General features: G+C 42.4%; 1 protein-coding gene across 2 annotated transcripts in view; it reads right to left on the bottom strand.

Moving 5' to 3' along the window:
- CPEB4 (cytoplasmic polyadenylation element binding protein 4) overlaps positions 1–17,010 on the bottom strand; it is a 38,412-nt gene extending 21,402 nt beyond the window's left edge. For both annotated transcript variants that reach the window (XM_048320325.1, XM_048320326.1), the window contains exons 1-2: positions 14,249–17,010; positions 5,447–5,528 (exon numbers count right to left, since the gene is read on the bottom strand). In XM_048320325.1, the coding sequence (XP_048176282.1) occupies positions 5,447–5,528; positions 14,249–15,370 (1,204 nt within the window). In that variant the 5' untranslated portion in view covers positions 15,371–17,010. The remainder of the gene's footprint in view (positions 1–5,446; positions 5,529–14,248) is intronic.
- Positions 17,011–17,912: the final 902 nt, after the last annotated feature.

Below are 17,912 nucleotides of genomic sequence, written 5' to 3'. Positions count from 1 at the left end.
AGGGGCCTGGGAGAAATGACGGGACAAAAAACCAGGTCTACTCCAGTGAATTTCACAGGAATCCTGACACTGATTCCCAAATTGGATTAAGATCAGAAAACCCTGGGATTTTTGTACTGCTCTGAGGTGGCAGGGGAAGGAGTTTCCTGGTCTCAAAGGGTGGTTACATCAATACCCTCTGGTTCAGTGCTAAATGGCTCCATTTTGGACAGAGCATAAATCAAAGTTTCCCCACCTCAAAACCCTGCAGGGGTGAAGTAAAACCAGAGTTGTTTGATTATTATTTGATATGTTCATTATCAAGACCAGCATTTCTATAATAGACAGGTATTATCAGAAAGTTTAAACTGCTCAGTAGTTCTTGTCTGGCCTCATCCTCTGACACTGCTTGGAGATATTTATATGGATTGATGGGATCCCCTCTCGGTCTTCCCTTCTTCAGACTGACCAAGCTCAGCTCCTGGAGTCCTTCCTCATCAGAGATCATTCTTCCCTGTGTACTACCTAAGGGAATTCCCCTTTTTTCCTTTTTTTTTTTTTGCAAGGTTCAGACAGGATTTTTTTCTTCCCAATCCAGTTTAGCCTTTCTAATCCTCACGAAATCCAGCATCTCTTCCAAACAATTTCGTTGAAGCCACAAACCCAAATGTCCATTTAAATGGCTGGAAGTTTATGAGGTAACAGCTAATGAGTGTAAAATCATACATTATTTATGGTTTGTATCCATTACTTCTATGGCAGATTAGAATCCGATCTGTGAATCTGATTTTAGTGTTTATTAACAGAAGATTTTAGCCCCTTCCTGTTGCCCAGGTGATTTCATTCTCTTACAGGATTGTTGGCTGTTTCTAAACAACAGCTGTGATGAATCCCAAATATTGGAAAAGCAGGGATAATTCATCAAACGCTTCAATTGAAAAATTAAAATATTGAGTATTGCCCCAAAATTTTGAATATTAGCCAGAATTGGAAAGAAATTTGCTTGAAATTTGAACAATTTACTTGTTAATATTTTAGAATATAGAATAGTAAAATTACTCCTGCTTTAACCCACCTGAAAACAGTGGATTGCAACAGGCATGGGAACTGCTGATTTCAAATAAAATTCCCACAGAATTTCCCCCATCCCAGCTCCCTCAGCATGGGCTGTAGTTTGGTGCTATTAGACCCAGTTCTGCAACATTGTGACATAGTAAAAGAATTGGTTTTCCTCTTAATTAACATACACTCAGGCCTGCAAATCCCATTAGCCTTTCCTGGCACAGGAGGCAAAAGTCAGGAAGATCCTGAGGATGAAACATTCACACGGTAAGTCATCAACAGTTTCCAAAGAAAATGAAAGCAAACCTGAACTGTCTGCAGCCTGAAAGGAAGGGGTTGTTCATTTCATTTGAAGCTGGATACATTAAAAACTTGCAAATGAGTAACCCTTAGGTTCTGGCCAAGGAGATCACTCCAGAAGTCTGAGGTACAACCACCACAGCAGCTGTGAAAAACCTCAGAACCTATTACTTTACATTTTAAAGTAGGTCAGATTTTGTCCTGTGCATATAAAAAGGACCCTAAACCTCCCTAAAGGGAATTGGGACTGATTCTCAGCAGATTCTCATTAATTTTCGGGATCACACAGAAACCCAAATGTCCCATTCTACTTCATTAATAAGAACATGCTGCATAATCCATACGGCTCGAGAAGAAACAACCAGTTCAGATTCTTATCCAATATTCAAAAAAAGCTCTCAAAACTATTTGGATCCCTTTCATCAAAGAACATTTTATAAGGTTTACATATTTTCTTCAATTCTGCCATGGTTTTTGAGGTGAATATTAAGGGATTGGTGATTGCTTTAAAATACAGCTCAGTCTCTCTGTTTGCTTGGAGAAATCTGAATGGTGCAACTTCTCAGCATTCTGGCTTTTCAAAACTAAAATTTACGGTTGCTGTTCAACCCTCTCAGTGTCTGACCTTACTCTACTTCTAAACCCTTCATTTTTTTTCAGAAGTTTTGTTTTTCAGACTGTGTCACAGTCACAGGATTCCTGCAGACACTGAGCTGTTCACACCCAGATTTTACGGGAGTGCTTGGCAGTGCTGGAAGCAGATGTCCTGGCCTGCTGCTTTCATCCATCCCACCTTGCATCATTTCCAGGCAATAACCTGATCTTCTCAACTGAAATATTGGATATTTCAGTAGCAAACCAGTCATAAAGCATTTAAAGACATTTCAGTGTCACTTAACAAGGAAATATTTAGTCAATCTACTACTATTACAGTAATGCTCAAATTGCCATCTGGAAGACCCAGATTCAAAAATCAGGCTCTGGATCCCAGGCTCAGCTCAGGGAGGCCGAGTACATTGTAAAGAAGATGCAATTAAGTCTCCAGGGAAAGGCTTCTGCAGGCTGACATTGGCTGTGCAGCACGCAGCACACTCACTGGGCTGGATAAAAATAACATATTGAAATGGCAGCTGCTCAGCAGAGGAAGAGGATTTGAGCAGGGATAAAAATATACCTTAAAAGAAGGGGAGAAAATGGTAAAATGCCCCCTCAAAGCATTAAAAGGTAATACTGAGTGTACTGAATCACTGTAAGATTCACCTTTTAACCTCATGCAGAAAATATTATTTATTTCATATAGCAACACAACCTAAGAATGTAATTATTACTGACCTAAACAGATCCAAGCCTAGCACAGCTTAATCACCTCAGACATGAAGAACACACTGTGAATGGATTTTGTTACATTTGGAAGAATTCCTACTCATGATTTTATCAGAGAATTCCCAGCCTGCTGCTCTGAGCATATCATTTGAAGATGGAAATGATTTCCCAGAGACAGCAGGTTCCAAACTGTGACTGATGTCTATTATCATGCCCATACTCTAAGTTGCTTTGAAGGGGTATTTTACATAGTACCTCTTTCTCTGGCAGTCCATGACAATATGAAGGGGGTGCTGTTAGTGTTACACACTAAACTCATGCTGAGGCAGGATTAAACCTCTCGCAAGATAGCAGTGAGACCTATTAGATCATCTGAATTATTTCCATGCCATTCTGAGCTTGCTCTCCACAGTATGTTTTATTACTGTCTTGCCCAGGCTATTTTTAAAGTCTCAAACCCAGAAGCTTTTCCTTTCTGAGAGTATCCAACTTTAGTTCAAAGCACTGCGTGCACTGATTAACCCATTTAAAATGCAAACTGAAAAACTTCTTATGGATCTGCTGATTTAAATGCAGGTGTTTGAAACAGCAAACAAGATTTGAGCTGACAGACATAATTTGTCCTATTTAAAAATTTCTATATCTGAGGTTTAAATAAAGATGGGGCAAGAAAAGAGAAAACATGAGACAGGATCTGTGTTAAGACATAATGATACAGCAGACGGAAAATAAACACAAAGGGCTCGTGATCACGAGCCCCACTCCAGACCTGATGTGGAATGTTTTGTCCCAGCAGTTTACAGTTTTTTTCCAGCTGTATCACTTGGTTTAACTAAAGGTATTTCCTCTCCTTCCAGACCCCACCCTACTCAGGGATGATCTCTGCAGCGTTACCACGGCACGGCGGATGCTGGGTTGAATAAAGATCCATTCCTTAAATACACGACAGGAACTCGGTCACTGAGTGCTGTGCCAGAGCAGCACAGCCAAATTCAGGCACTGCACACTTCACTGTAAGCAAAGTTCATGTTCTTGATGAGGAGATCCTTGAAAAATGAGGCTTCACAACAAAGTATTTCATGTAGAGTCACTTAAGTGTCTCATCTCGGCTTTGAGGCTTTTTTCTGTACAGTTATGTAACTGTCAACTGTGAAACAGAATAATTCACAAGGAATCTAAGCAATAATTCCCAGACAGGACCTCACTGATATCCCTGTGCTTCAATCAGTGTGAGACAAGGCACACAGAACTTTTGAGAAGCCACAGATGACTCTGCAGAGGGGATTAACACCCAGGCTAAAGCAGGAATTAATGCGTGTCAGAACTTTGTATTCTTTGCTGACATGCTTATTCCATCACTCTTAAAACATGCTAAGCACTCAAAAAGAAATAGTTCAACTGCAAAGAGCCTTTTCAAAGCATTTAAACTAAACATGAAGCCACTTTCAGAAGTACCCTTGCTTAGTAGCTGACCATAAATACCTATGAAGCAGACTTTGTTAAATTCAGATTTAAAGGGAGATTTTATTTGCTCTATGGCCATGTCACCTTGGGCCAGATTTCAGAGCTGTAACCTGGTTTGGGACTGCCTGGAGGTTGGATAGAAGGTTTTGGGGCAAATCCCAGGTGCTCAGTCAAGGAAAGGCACCTCATTCTTGGTTCTGTATACAATGCTGGGGGCACAGGATGTTGCCATACAGAACATAAACCAAATGAAATAATAAAAGCCTGCTCCCCAGTGCATAAGGAGGGAAGGTATTTTGGGGTTTTAATTCATTTGGCATCACTTTTATCCACATCAGGCTCTCCCTGTCATTTCAATAGGGAAGTATTTCATGGTGTTTCTCACCACACTGAATTTCTGCACAGCACTGGGGATGGGAAACTCAAGCTGCATTTCCAGACCACAGAGAAGGCAACAAACACAAGTTCTTGCCAGTTTATCAAAGGTTGGTCTTCTGAGCAAGAATCACTATTAAAACAAGTCAGATTTCATTACCACCACAAGCCTTGATATCAAAAGGAATTTACTTGCAGAAACCACAAGAGCAGGTTTGTTTTTTTTTTAGTGGTCTCATGACTGGTAACAAAAGTGGGTGGTTAGGTAAGAAGTGTGTGTGAGAATTTGACTACTGCACTCATACAAGTAACCGCTGAACTGAAATGGATTACTCATCCTACAGGACATGAAACTACAGCTCTGACTTGTAGACCATAAGCAGTTTCTATTCATTTTTTATGTGCAGACAATACTTTGAATACTTTGTAAGCGGAGATATTTCCAAAGCAAGATCACCTTTGGCAAAAAAACAAAAGAAAAAAAAAAAGAGATAAATCCCAAATGCAAGTCACTTCAACCTCTCTTTTCCTTTCCCAATTGTTCCAAAAAGGTAAAAAAAGATGAAAAACTCTGTGTTTTTCTCAAAAGGACATGGATAAACCTTATTCCTTCCCAAGACAGAAAAAGCTATGACTTCATCAAGAAAACCCTATTAAGCAAAAAGTTAATTCTTGCTGAGCTGCACAAGATTCCTGAAGTTGATCAAAACCCCTGGCAAACAACACAACAGGTCAGCCTGTGGTTGTGTTCTGCATTGCTCTGGACAAGGACAGACACCCTCAAGTGCTCCTGTGTTGTAACAGCTTCATTCGAGCAGCTGAAAAAAGGCATCAGGTGCACAAGGTCAATTCGCTTTTCCTAACCAAAACTGAAGTCTCTTGCTCTAAGTAAGCCACTCTCCCCAGTTATTTACTGCAGGAAACAGTCTCTGTCTAAATTTACCTTTCAGTGAATCATTTTCAGCCCTCATTATGTCAATTAGGGAGTTCTCCAGTGAGTGCATGTCAAAAGTCCTCGTGCGATCCTGCAAGCAAACACAAACAGAGCCAGTGTTAAACAAGAGCACCTGAAACACAAAAACTACACTTTTCTTCTACATAACCACAGCAGAATTAAGCAAAAACCATATACCATAGGGAGTCTGATAAAGGAATATTAAAATTTATAATATTCTTAAATATTAACCTGATCTATAATAATCTTATCATAACCAATGAAGTCTAACACCAAATATTTCTCCTTCCTATTAACCAAAGCCATCATTTAACACGCGCACAGGTCAGACTTTCTCAACCAAATAAATCCCACATCATACAAATCTGATGTTATAGAAGCAAAAGACAACATCAAATATCCTGGCACTTCTCTATTTTAATTGGAAAATTCAGAATTACTGAAATTTCTTGTAATCTCTGAAATCTTTACAGTGTCATAAAAGGTCCCAAAGGGAGGCAAAAATCACTCTAATTCGCAATATTATTCACATATCCATGCTTTCTGTGTATTTATACATTTGGACTTGGAAAGAATTTTATACAATTACATTAATCCACCCTGATTTTAATTTTTTTCTGTCCAAGAAGCTCTCTAACATTGGCTCTAAAGATTTTATTTCATTCCTGCTCTAAGGAATCCCCTCTGAATTGAACCCAAGCATTGGGAACTCTCTGTTGAAACAAGAAAGAGAAACGTGAGCAATTCAGGACATTTTTGCTCTCAACTCCTTCTCCAGGACTCTTGTTATTCCAGCATTGAGTATGTTTTTTGTCCCTAACACTGGCTGTGAAGCTGAAATTTCTCCAAAGCACACAGATCCAGCTTGAAATATTTTTAAAGGCAGTGGTGAGTTATAAAGTGCTTTATTTCAGTGCTGAAGCAGCAGCAATTTCATGTTGCAAGGGCCGTTCTTGATTTCACTGATCCCTCGTTCTCGACTTTGAATACCTCAGACTATTCCAAGAGCAGGAACTCACAAGCTCCTGATGCATTTCCAAGTTGTAAATTACATTCTGATCACTAAAAAATACCATTTTTCAATCAAATTTCCTGGTATTTCTCCTCTCTTCAGAACAGTTTATTACTGAGACAGAACAGGCCACGTATTCCAACCCGGATGTGCTGTGTCTCAAATAGCATTAGAAAGGCCAGAGTTTGGAACCAGCTCCTTTATTAAGTCTAGCAAATATCAAATTTGCTACAAAAAGCACAGCACTGCCCTGTGTCCCCACAGGATTTATTTCCGTGGTCATTTCTATTACAAGATAATTGAGGCACCTTAGAGAAACTATCAGGAGCATTTAAATTCTAAAATTCTAAATGTGCTTTTCTCTCACGTATTTCCTACAGTTTTCTGCTTTTCCTAGCAGAATTAATTTATTGGTTTGGTTTATGCATTGCTAGCTCTTGCCTATTTCAAACTCTAGTTACACTAAAGTCCCTTAGCAGGAGTGAGTACAAGCCCTCAGGTTTTGGATCCATTAGGATCCAACAGTTGAGTAACTCAGGAATGGATATTAAAAGGCAATCTCTGCCATTTCCAGCAGTCCTCCCAAAATGACAAAAATAGCCTAAAACACAGGTGGGAGCATTTTCTGAAAACCTGATGTCCCTCAGCAGCTTCTCCTTCCTGAATTCCTGTGTTAACCTCAAGCCCACCCCATGAACAGCTACAAAACTCTAATTTCATGAAGTGCAGATCCTCAGTAATTCCAAATCTTGGTGGAGTTGTGGCACTTCACATTTCAGTTGTCTGAGAGACACCAAGGACGTGACCCGGGTCAGGTAATTCCCAGTTTATTGTGCTGAGCACCTGAGCCTGAAGGAAGCCTCTTCTCTCTAAAATATCTGTGCCGTGTTGGCTTGACCTGTAGTAACAAAGGGCTTGCTGCAATGCTAACTTTTTAATATTGAGAGAATTTAAACATTTGAAGGGAAAAAATAGAATTGAACTGGTTGGCTCTCAGGGAAGCATGTCCTCCAATGGAAGCTGTTGGTGCTGAGGAATTTATTTTCTTTTTCAAGAGAACCACAAGCTGTCCCTTTTTTAGGGTGAATCACACTGCAAACACTTTAAAACACGACCCTGCACACTTGTACAAAAGATTAACTGGTTATATTCCCACCTGCACCTATCACCAATCCCAGAAATAGGAGGAATGGCTAAAACTTGGTATGTCAGGAAGCCTGTGTACATCTATCCAATGAAAAGATGTCAGTCCTAAATAAAGGCCAGCCAAAATGCCACGCACAGCTGGGTCAGAGGTTTGCACAATGCTTATTATTAAAAAAAAAAAAAAATTCATTTGTTTAGTTGATTTGCCCTGACACTGAAAGGTTGCACACTACTGGAGAAAGTCACCACTGGTAGTTTTGAGAATTTTTATACAAATTAAAGTCCTTTTTATAGTGAAACTGCCTTGAAAACAGTAGCTCAGATTTCGTCAGTCTTAACTTCCAAGACATTTTAGCAGAAACACATCTGAAATATATCCATTTATTATATACAAAAGAAGAAATAAAGGCTGGTGAAGGTTAGTGGGAGTGGCCAAATCCCTGAAGAAATGCATAACTCTGCATTTCATTCTATAACGTCAAAAATAGCTCTAATAATAAAGATATTGATCATGAACTGGTAACTAAATGTGAACTTTTCTCATATACATGTTACTCATGAATTATAAAGCACATAAACCACACTGAACTTAGGAAAAAATGATGTTTTCTTCAAGACTTCATGTAGAGAGAATAACAACATGGTGATGGTTTTAATGAATCAATTCTCAAAGTTGCAGTGCTTTGGAGCTGGATTGCTACTGTACACTTATTTATTTATAAAGAAAATACATTGGGGTAATGACTACCCTGGACTAAAGCAGAGTATGTACAATTCAGTAACAAAATGTGGCAACCACAGCCTGATATTATTTACCTGGGTTCCAAAAGAACTTGGCTTTACACAAGTTTGTTTAGTGCATCTAAAATGTTGCTTTATCAGAGGGCTCAAAGGCTACACACTTTTATCCTTGGGAAACAGAACTGAAGCAGAAAGATATCAGGTAAACACAAGGCCACAATAAAAAAATTTAAAAAGGAAACCCAAACAAACAAAATACAAACCAAATTAAACAAACAAAAGCCACAAAACAACCAAAAAGAAAGAAATCAATCTGCAGTCTTAACACATGACTATGTTTAAAGTTTCAGCCAAAAAAAACATTTCAAAAGACATTAATTAAACATAATTTGGAATAAGCAGTGCTGTTTGCACAGTGTACAAGAGGTGACAGCCTGCAGATCTGGTGAAGAATGAATTATTGAGTCTGTAAATGTCCTACAATAGCCAACAAACCACTTCTGGACTCTGCTCTGGCCATCTCTGCCTACAGAAAAATTAAATTCTAACCCCTATTCCAACTTTATTTTTCAAAGTCCGAAGACATTTCATCCCAAAGAGAAAGTCACTTGGTGCATAACACGTATGATATACACTGGGTCATCCTCCCACGCAAAAGAAATTCCCCGTCAATTTTTCCTGCACAGGAAGATCATACTTTGAATTTAAAAATCCCATACCTTAATGTTCTTGCACATCAGAAAAATGTGCATTTAACTTAACTATTAAAGGGAAAGTTCATGATATTTGATCTGCACCCACAGCATTACCAGCACATGAATAATTTAGAGGCCAGAACGTGAGAACACTTCCCAGGATGGGCCTTCCAGTGTTAAATCCCAAATCACACAAAAAAAATCAAGGGATGAACACTTGCTGGTAACTAAGACTGGGCCTAATCTCTTAAAATAAGCTTGATCTGAAGTCCAAGCCATCAGTAATAATGCAAAAGATGCCACTGCATTAACCAATTTATTGATCAGCACTTATGGATTAGGTGTAGTTGTGAAAGTGGGGCTTGTTTTATCCATTTAAATCTTTGTCAAACCAGAGTAATTGTGCAAATCAAAAACCTCACAGCTACATTTGTACCTTAATTATAGCATGACAAGCCTGAAACTTTCTGAAACCTTGTTCCCAATTCCCACAATTCCAAAGTCACGTGTCTCAGGCACAGGAGAGGCAATATCACCATATTTATCATCCTAAATACAAGTTCCACATTTCTCTTTTAATTGCAACACAAATTTGGACTGGATTATGCTTCTGGGTAAGCTTCTCCTCCTTCCCAGCATCCTGCAAGTGCAGTATTCCAGCTCCCAGTCCAGTATCCAGTGAATTAAAGGCTTTGAATAAACAGGTTTTTCCTGAAAGGATGTTGCTGTATTCTGCCTGGATCATCTTTTATAGCTTCACCAGGGAACAATAAGAAAGAGCTGGAAAAGTGAAGTGGCACAAAACACAAAGTTTAGTCCAACTTGAACTTTTTAAGTGTTAGAAATGACAAACCTTTACTGGAAATGTTTATAACACATGTGATTCTATTTTAGCTGCATATTAAGTTTATCATGTATCTTCCAGAAATTATTTTCCACAATACCTTGTGCTCTCACTGTTTGCTGGGCTTCTAAGTATGCAACTTTCAAAGCAAAATGCTTAATAAGAGTACTCCTTTTAATCTTAGGAAAAAGACAAACATAATTCAAATAGCTTCTAACAAAAGCTCTCTTTAAACAGAAACCCCGAGGTCAAAAACACACGGGAGGGCCAAAGCCCAAGTATTAACGTCAGTAGTAAGTTTATAAAACAAGAACAGTGTTAACTTCCACAGCACTTAACTTGTGCATGTCATACCACATTAGAGTGCTGCTAATCCCACAGATCAGCAGCTGTGGGGAACAGCACACAAAACACTAATTACTACACAGCTGATGGAGTTACAGAAAAATGGGGAAACAGGTTTCAAAACCCAACTTCAAGTATTTGTTCTGTTTTCAGATGATACCTTGACATTTCTGGGAATAATTGCTGTTGCTAGAATAAAAATTAAATTCTGCAAAACAAATAACCTCTTTTTATGCAGCCAGCCATTGTGAGTTATGAAAAGGTTCCTCAAACCCAAATATTAAAACTAAGAGGCATGGTAAAGAAATTGATTTGCAAGATCCCTTCAAGAGGAAAGTTTGGCAAATGCATCCAAGAGACTATTTTTTTAATTCCAGTTCCCTGTGAATTTGTTTAATGCACTTATTAAATCAGGCCATTTCTATGGGCAAACAAATGCTGACGTAGAGCTCGGAATTCAAACACGTTTTGTAATCATGAATGTGTTTTCTCAAACATTCCATATCTGCCCGGGGGAAGAGCAAGTCTCCCTGGCACAGGCCCTGGCTGGATTTGGAAGGGGTTATATACCTGGAAACCAGCCACTGGGGAAGAAAGGAAAAAATATTTTGAACAAGTGGATACAATGAACTGCTCTCATGTACAAAATTCTTTGCAATGGGCAGTTATTTTTGAGCCTGATTCCGGGAAGAAACACAAATTCTTTTTAAGCATTTTTACAGAAAGCTGAGCACTATTGCTTCACTTGCTTCTGCCTTCAGAGAGCCATTTAAAAAACATCGTCATGCACTGAAGATGAGATCTGGAAAGCTGGAAATGCCTATCAAAGCAAGATTTATGCATTGCATAACAGGCAGGATGTTCCACTCATGAGGAAGTGCAAGTACACAGCCAAAGAAAAGCCAAAACAATCTTGAAGGCAGCGCTGCCGTGAAACGCAGTTACTGAGCACTGAGTTTGTCAGTGCTGCTGGGAGAGAAGTACAAGGAATTACTCTTAAAAATCACTAACTTGGTAAGGTGCCACAGTCAAAGCATTTTCATATATTAATTTTCAGGGAAGGCTGTGAGAGCCAAAAGACTCCGTTTTTTGCTTTTTCATTTTAATTCAGGAACCGTTTTTTCATTTGGAGACCATTTCCTTTTCAAACGAACACACAAAGAACAATGGCTTTTCTCTTTTCAAAAGATCTTTGAAGGGGGGAGCCTGCCCAGTGGCTAAAGCACAACATCAAAACTTAATTTCATTAACAGATCTGGTTAAGTCTTCTCCGACCTTGCTGCCAGTTCCATCCCTGCAAGAGGTTCCTACAGACATTCTCGTTTGGGAATTGTAGGAGACAGGATTCCAAATGGAAAACACTTAGAGCAGAGAGCACAGGGTTTGCATGCAGCTCTCAGTGCCAAGGCAAGGCATCATCAAATTGCAAGGTTATCAAACTGATCACCACAGTATTTTCCTTTCATCTGCACCATTGAGAACACCCATTTCATCCCATGGGCAGGGATGTTTGAAGGGAGCAGGAGTTCACAGCAGTGGCTTATAGGGAAATTATGCAACGCCATCCTCTCCAAAGAGGAAAAGAGCTCTTACTCCTGGTTATCCTAAGATTTCCATCCAAACACAGACAGAACCCTGTGTGTCACCAAGCTCTGGAATAGAGACAACCTTTGAGAAAAAGAAAAAAAAAAGAAAGTAATCCCCAAATATTTGCAACTGCTGGTTTACATTTTGCCTTCTAAAGAAACTCATTTTCACTAGATTGCAGCACCACTTGTTAATGATTTAAGCAGCAAAACATAAATATTAAATGAAAGGGATTGTTGTATCAAATTACTCCATTATGTTGCTGCAGCGAAGACAGCTTTCAATTATTTCCTAAACAGGAATCTAAGAAGATTCCAGTAACAAAATAGCCTTGTCCAGTACATGATTGCATCAGCAAGGATACTTCGGGGGCAGAGAGAGAGAGAGAGAGAAAGAGAAAGAGAGAGAGATGCATGAACACAAATATGTAATAAGCAAAATTCTGCTTTGAGTCAGGCATAGAACCATGATAGCCAAGAAGAAGAAAAAAAGACATCAAAGGTCAAATTTTATATCATTTGTTTTCAGTGATGCAAAAATTCACTGTGCTTTCAACACTCGGCTAAAGTGACCAAAGCAGCTAAAGACTTTACACAAAAGAAAAAAAGTTGTAATAAGCAGTTGTCCAAGATGGCTTCAAAATTAATCAGCATCTTTCTAGGGCTGCAGTGCTGAAGTCCTGTTCTGCTGCCCTGCCCTTTTCCTCACAGAAGTGATAGTAACACACTGGAAAGCACTTCACTCCACACTTTCCTTCTCTTGGCATGAAGGAGTGTCAGACTTGGTCTTGACATGTACAGCTTCATCAGAGTGTTTATGTAAACAGACATCAACATGCCACACCAAAATGATTTCTTTACTATGATCAAACTACGTGTGTCTGCTATTCTGTGTCTGGAACACCATCCAGAAGTCAAGGTTGACTTTGCCAGTTTCCTGAAATTTCCTTGATGCCAATCCAAGTGCATTGCTATGCCTGTGTATATATTTGGGGCTTACACACAGCAGCAAGGACACACTTGATCTCATTCTGTCACTCTCAACATCAGCTACGTGTCAGGGTACAGAGCGAATCAAACCGTGAGCCAAAGCTCGCTGCAGTGAGGCTGAAAAAAGACCAGCTCCAGCTGGGTCCCTTTTTCTAATGGTTTCACTGGATAAATTGGGTATGCTGGACACAGCTTCATTATATTCATTACAAATCCTGACATTAAAATCAATTATTACTCTGCATTCTAAATTTAGAAGGGCTCTACCTGATAGTGAACCAGTCAGTAGCACTGCAGCAGAAAAAAAAAGGGCTCTAAAGGAAAGTTATTGCCAGCAGCTGCTGTGCTGTCAGCAGGCCCTGCACACCACCAAAAACCTGCAGTTTGCAAAGAACCCAACTATGCACAAATCCACGAAGTCACTGTTAAATGTATTTGTTTCTTTACATCATGAGACACATTGCACAGTTTGTATCCTGGAAATTGTATTAAAGTAGGTCACCCCAGTTCTTGCAGTGTGGCAAGAAACACTGCAATCACGTTGAGAATTTTACTTTTGCCCTCATTTGAAGGGCTTGAAAAACAACCCTGGAAATGTAAAAGAACTCTTGGGTCTTTCAATTCACCCTAAAGGAGTTTACAAAAGGCGCACACACACATAAAAGCTGGGTTTAACTGGTGGTCAGATGAAAAGAAGGGGACCTCTGGTTTAATTTCTGCTGTAAATTAGGGTCAACATTATACAGTTCTTTTCAAATTCATAACAAGTCAGCCCAGAAGGAGAGGCTGAGCTGCCAGACAACCTGCCTCCTGCCAAGAGAAGGCCACAGGAAAATATAGGAGACCACCAACTGATCTCATCCACATCTATTTTTAGTGCTGATTTAATGGCCTGTAACCAAAATTTGCTGCCATTCCTGAGGAGAGCAAACTGCACTGATTACCATTATTTGTAAAGAGCAAAGTTCCCCCCAAAATGCTACAAAAATTATGTTGCACTGCAAGCCCATGTGATACTGTAAAACCAAATACAATCACTCCATACTTTTTCTCAGATGTGGTACAATGCTGAATATTTTAAAAGGCCTCAAATTTTTCATACTCCACCAGGCACTTTTTTCTCCTTTTTCCTCTTTGTAGAAATACTTGTAAGTGCATTTCTTCATAGGCTATTTCTGTCTGCGTGTAAGTATTAAGCTGAAGCAAAGTGGCCAATACAGATGGCTGGTGGGCAATAGATATTTAAGACCATCACTGTTAAAAAAACCCATGAATCACAGCTTGGAGGATCATTCCTACTATGACATTTCAAGTCAGCCATATGTTTTTTTTCCAGTAGCAAGCACAGAAATCCCACAACCAGGGCATTTTAATGCTCTTTGGGGAGAGGGGTTTTTTTTTTTTCTTATGGATACAACAGTGTGTGCTCACCTGAAAAGGAAAAATGTTGTCAGCTCTGTTCAAGCTGTCGTCCATCCAGGATTTGGGAGCGAAGGCTGAGCTGGGTCGTGCATACTTCTGCAGCTGGATGTGATTACTTGCAAAATTCTTCTTTAAGGGCGAGATGGAGTTCAAGGGGGTTATCCCTCCGTTCAGTCCCCGGCGGTGGTCTCGGCCCTGGGACCCTCCCCACCCGCCGTATCCGCCGCCGCCGGGGCTCCAGGAGGACGGGGTGGGCGATGGGCTTTGGTAGCTGCTCCACGGAGAAGGTGGCTTGTTAAGATTATTGGCCAAATGAGGCAACTGATTAAAAGCAGCATTTCTATGTGTGAATGGAGGTGGGTGAGGACTTGCAGGAGACCTCCTCTGTTGCTGATGCTGATTGTGATGATGCTGGAAATGGGGGTGATGAGGGTGGTGCTGAGAGAGGGGTCCGATCTGGGGGGAAAAGCTACCACCAAAGCCAGGGCTGACGTGATGTGGAAAATTCTGAAACAGCAGAGCACCATTATTAGCTGAGGCAGTAGGGACCCCTCCCTGGTGGAAAAAACTTGCATCTTCATTGATTATTGTAGAAGAAGAAGGAGCAATAGCTGCAGACCAGTTACTAAAACCAGTCAGAGAAGATGCAGTGGATGTCAAGGGCTGTGTCGAAGTACCAAGCCCCGAAGCCTCTTGGTAATCAAATCCTGTTAAAACCGGCGATTCTATTCTTATTTTCTCCTTCCCATTGCCATTCTCTGAAGAATTATCGCCCTGGTTTTCTTCAGTTTTAGCTTTCTCAGGTTCAGAGAGCATGCCTGCTTCCTGACTTTGACCAGGGGAAAGCTGCTGTTTTTCTAGGGACTCTTGCTTTTCCTGTTGCTGAGTTTTAGATTTTTCTGACCCCAGAATCTCATCCTGAATATTATGGGCAGCTGGAGCAGGAAAGAGCCAAGCTGACCCAGCACTACTGCCATTGGCAGCTGTGTTATTATTTATAAAAGCAGCAGGGCTGGGGGTTGCATTTTGATGATGGTGTGGAGGCTGCAGATGTGGATGAAATCTGACTGGAAAAGCTGACTTATTTCCAGTGTTGTTTTGCACTAACACTCCAAACCCGTAATCCCCCATTTATTATATTTAGGGTTTGAATCCTCCCTGTAAGAACAAGTTGATGTTTAGTGTTTAGCTTGTCCTCTTGTGAGGCAAGATTAGCAAGTATCCTGTTTTTCGCTAGATATTCCAGTTTCTCCCTCCACGCTATTGATTTCAGATTCGGGTAAAGATGTTTACTTTTTGTTTGCAAAAGACAGATCTCTTCAACTATTTCAATGTGTCAATTTGTGTCCGTTTCCTTCCTTTGGCCAGGAGGAAGGGAAAAATAAATCTTTGGTTCACAAAATAAGAGGTTTCCTTTTTCTAAAGGAAATGCACAGCAATGAGAGAATAAGCTTCTGGGCAATAAGGATAAAGAGATTCTAACTATCCTGTTTTTTTCCTCCTCAGCAGCCTTGACTCGCCCATAAATGAGTTAAGAGGGAAGAAAAAAAAAATACAATGACGTCTGGTCCCTCAACCCCTTGGCAGCAAAAAATAGATTTAAATCTGGAATAATTTAATACATCTCTATAATCTAATATATATTTGTGTCCTGTTCAAAAAGAGTCTTTGCTGTGGACAAGGGAAAAATTTACCTCAGGATCTCAGCATTCAGAAGGGTGAAATGGGGGAGTGAGTTGCAGAAGAGGCTTTATCCCGTGCTGCTGGGTTTAACCTATTATATTTAGCAATAATATACACCGTGTGTGTGTGCGGTTGTTTAAAAGGGTTAGATCTTATCTCAGGAAATCAGTATTCTCTGTGTGTTGGGTGGGGAGTGAGTTGTGCAGGAGAAGGGTGGATTCTTGATGCTGCTCCTTCTGGGCTGGGTTTCTGAGCTCGCCAGACTCGCTTCTTATTTATCATCCAATATTTGCGTGTCCTTCATATGAGTCCTGGCTGTCCGAGGAGGAAGGTTTTCATCTCAGAAATCAGCGTTCACCGTTCGGGAAAGGGAAGGGAGGGGACAGCGAGTTGTGCAGGAGGAAGGGGAAGGAGGTTTTCTCTCGCTCTCTGCTGCCGGGAGGGTGTTTTGTGGTGCGGGGCTCGCCTCCTTCCCCGGGAATCGCGGCTCCCGCAGCCCAGCGAGCCCCCGGAACGCGCTCCCTCCTCAGGCACTCGGCATCCAGCGGGGCCGGGCTGTGGGTGCCCCGCGCGTCCCCCGCCCTCGCTCGAGCCGGGCAAGGCAGGAGGGGTTTTACCTCAGCAGCGCAGCAGCCTCCGGCAGGGAGGGGAAGGCGCGGCCGGCCGGGCTCCTCTCTCCCCCATGGAAGGTGTTTAAGCGGCTCTCCCGGGTCGCCCGGCGGGGTCGGGGCAGGCTCTGTCTCGGGGCGCAGCGCTCGGGGGTCCGGCGGCGGCGGCGGCTCGGGGCGCTCCCTGCCCTGCGGCGGCTCGGCTAGGCTGCGGCCGGGCCGTGCCCCTCATGTACCGGCCGCACCGGGGGGGGGGCTCCGCGGGCTCGATGCTGCGGGGGAGCTGGAAGGACGAGGCAATCGACAGCTTTCGGTAGCCGGCGACGTGTCCCCGGCGCGCAGCCCTCGCTGCCGCCGCCTTGTTTCGCGTCTTTTTCCGTGTGTTTTTTCTGCCGCCTTCCCCGCCCCCCACCCCCCCGGCGGCCGCCGCAGCCGGTGCCTCGCTGGTCCCCGCGCGGCCGCTGCCCAGCCCGTGCCGCCCGGACCGAGCGGCCGCACCAAATGACAACCAGCTGGCGGGGGCCGCGCGGCGCTTCCGGGGCGGTGGCGGCCGCGCCCCCGGCCCGCCCCCGGCCCCGGCTTCGGCTCCGCCCGGCGCCGCGCCGCCATCTTTGGTGCGGGCAGGGACTCCCCGGCTGGGGCGGCCACCCCGGGGCTGGGCGCGCACCGCCCGCGGCGCCGCCGCCATCTTAGGTGTGGGCGGGAGGTCAGGCGGATGCCGGCGGCGCCGCCATCTTGGAGTGAGGAGCGCGGCGCCCGCCATGTTTGTGCAGGGCAGGGCGGTACCTGTCACCGTCAGTGCCCGGTGTCACGGAGAGCGGCCGCGCTTGGCAGCGGCATTAAAGAGCTTCTCATCCCACCCCTGCCATGGGCAGGGACACCTGCCACTGTCCCAGGTTGTTCCAAGCCCCGTCCATCCTGGCCTTGGACACCGCCAGGGATCCAGGGGCAGCCACAGCTTCTCTGGGCAATCTCTGCCCGGCCCTCCCCACCCTCGCAGGGAAGAATTTCTTCCGTATATGCAACAACTTAAGTAGTCCAAGGGCAAGCATCAAAAAGTCTGTCTAGTACAGATCTGGTTCATGCAATAGTTCATTTTGGGGATGGACGCTGGTTTTGCACACGTACAGATTACCACGCACAAAAAAAATAGTTCAAAAACGAATATCAAAATATAGTGAAATTAAAATAGCTATATGTAGATACACCATTAGAAAAATCAAGTGTAAAAGGAAACGTGCAGAAACATTTTCTCAAAAGTTTTCACTTAGGAGAGGGCTGTCCGCTACTTGCTCCAAGACTCTTTCCAGCCTACTCAGACGCATGACTGTAATTTGGATGATACTTTTACTAAACCCAGTATTTCCCAACGATTTTATGAA

The sequence above is a fragment of the Corvus hawaiiensis genome, chromosome 15 (assembly GCF_020740725.1).
Source record: "Corvus hawaiiensis isolate bCorHaw1 chromosome 15, bCorHaw1.pri.cur, whole genome shotgun sequence".
Taxonomy (NCBI): Eukaryota; Metazoa; Chordata; class Aves; order Passeriformes; family Corvidae; genus Corvus; species Corvus hawaiiensis.
The sequence above is the reverse complement of the archived record's forward strand: the minus strand, read 5'-3'. Positions and strand labels throughout refer to the sequence as shown.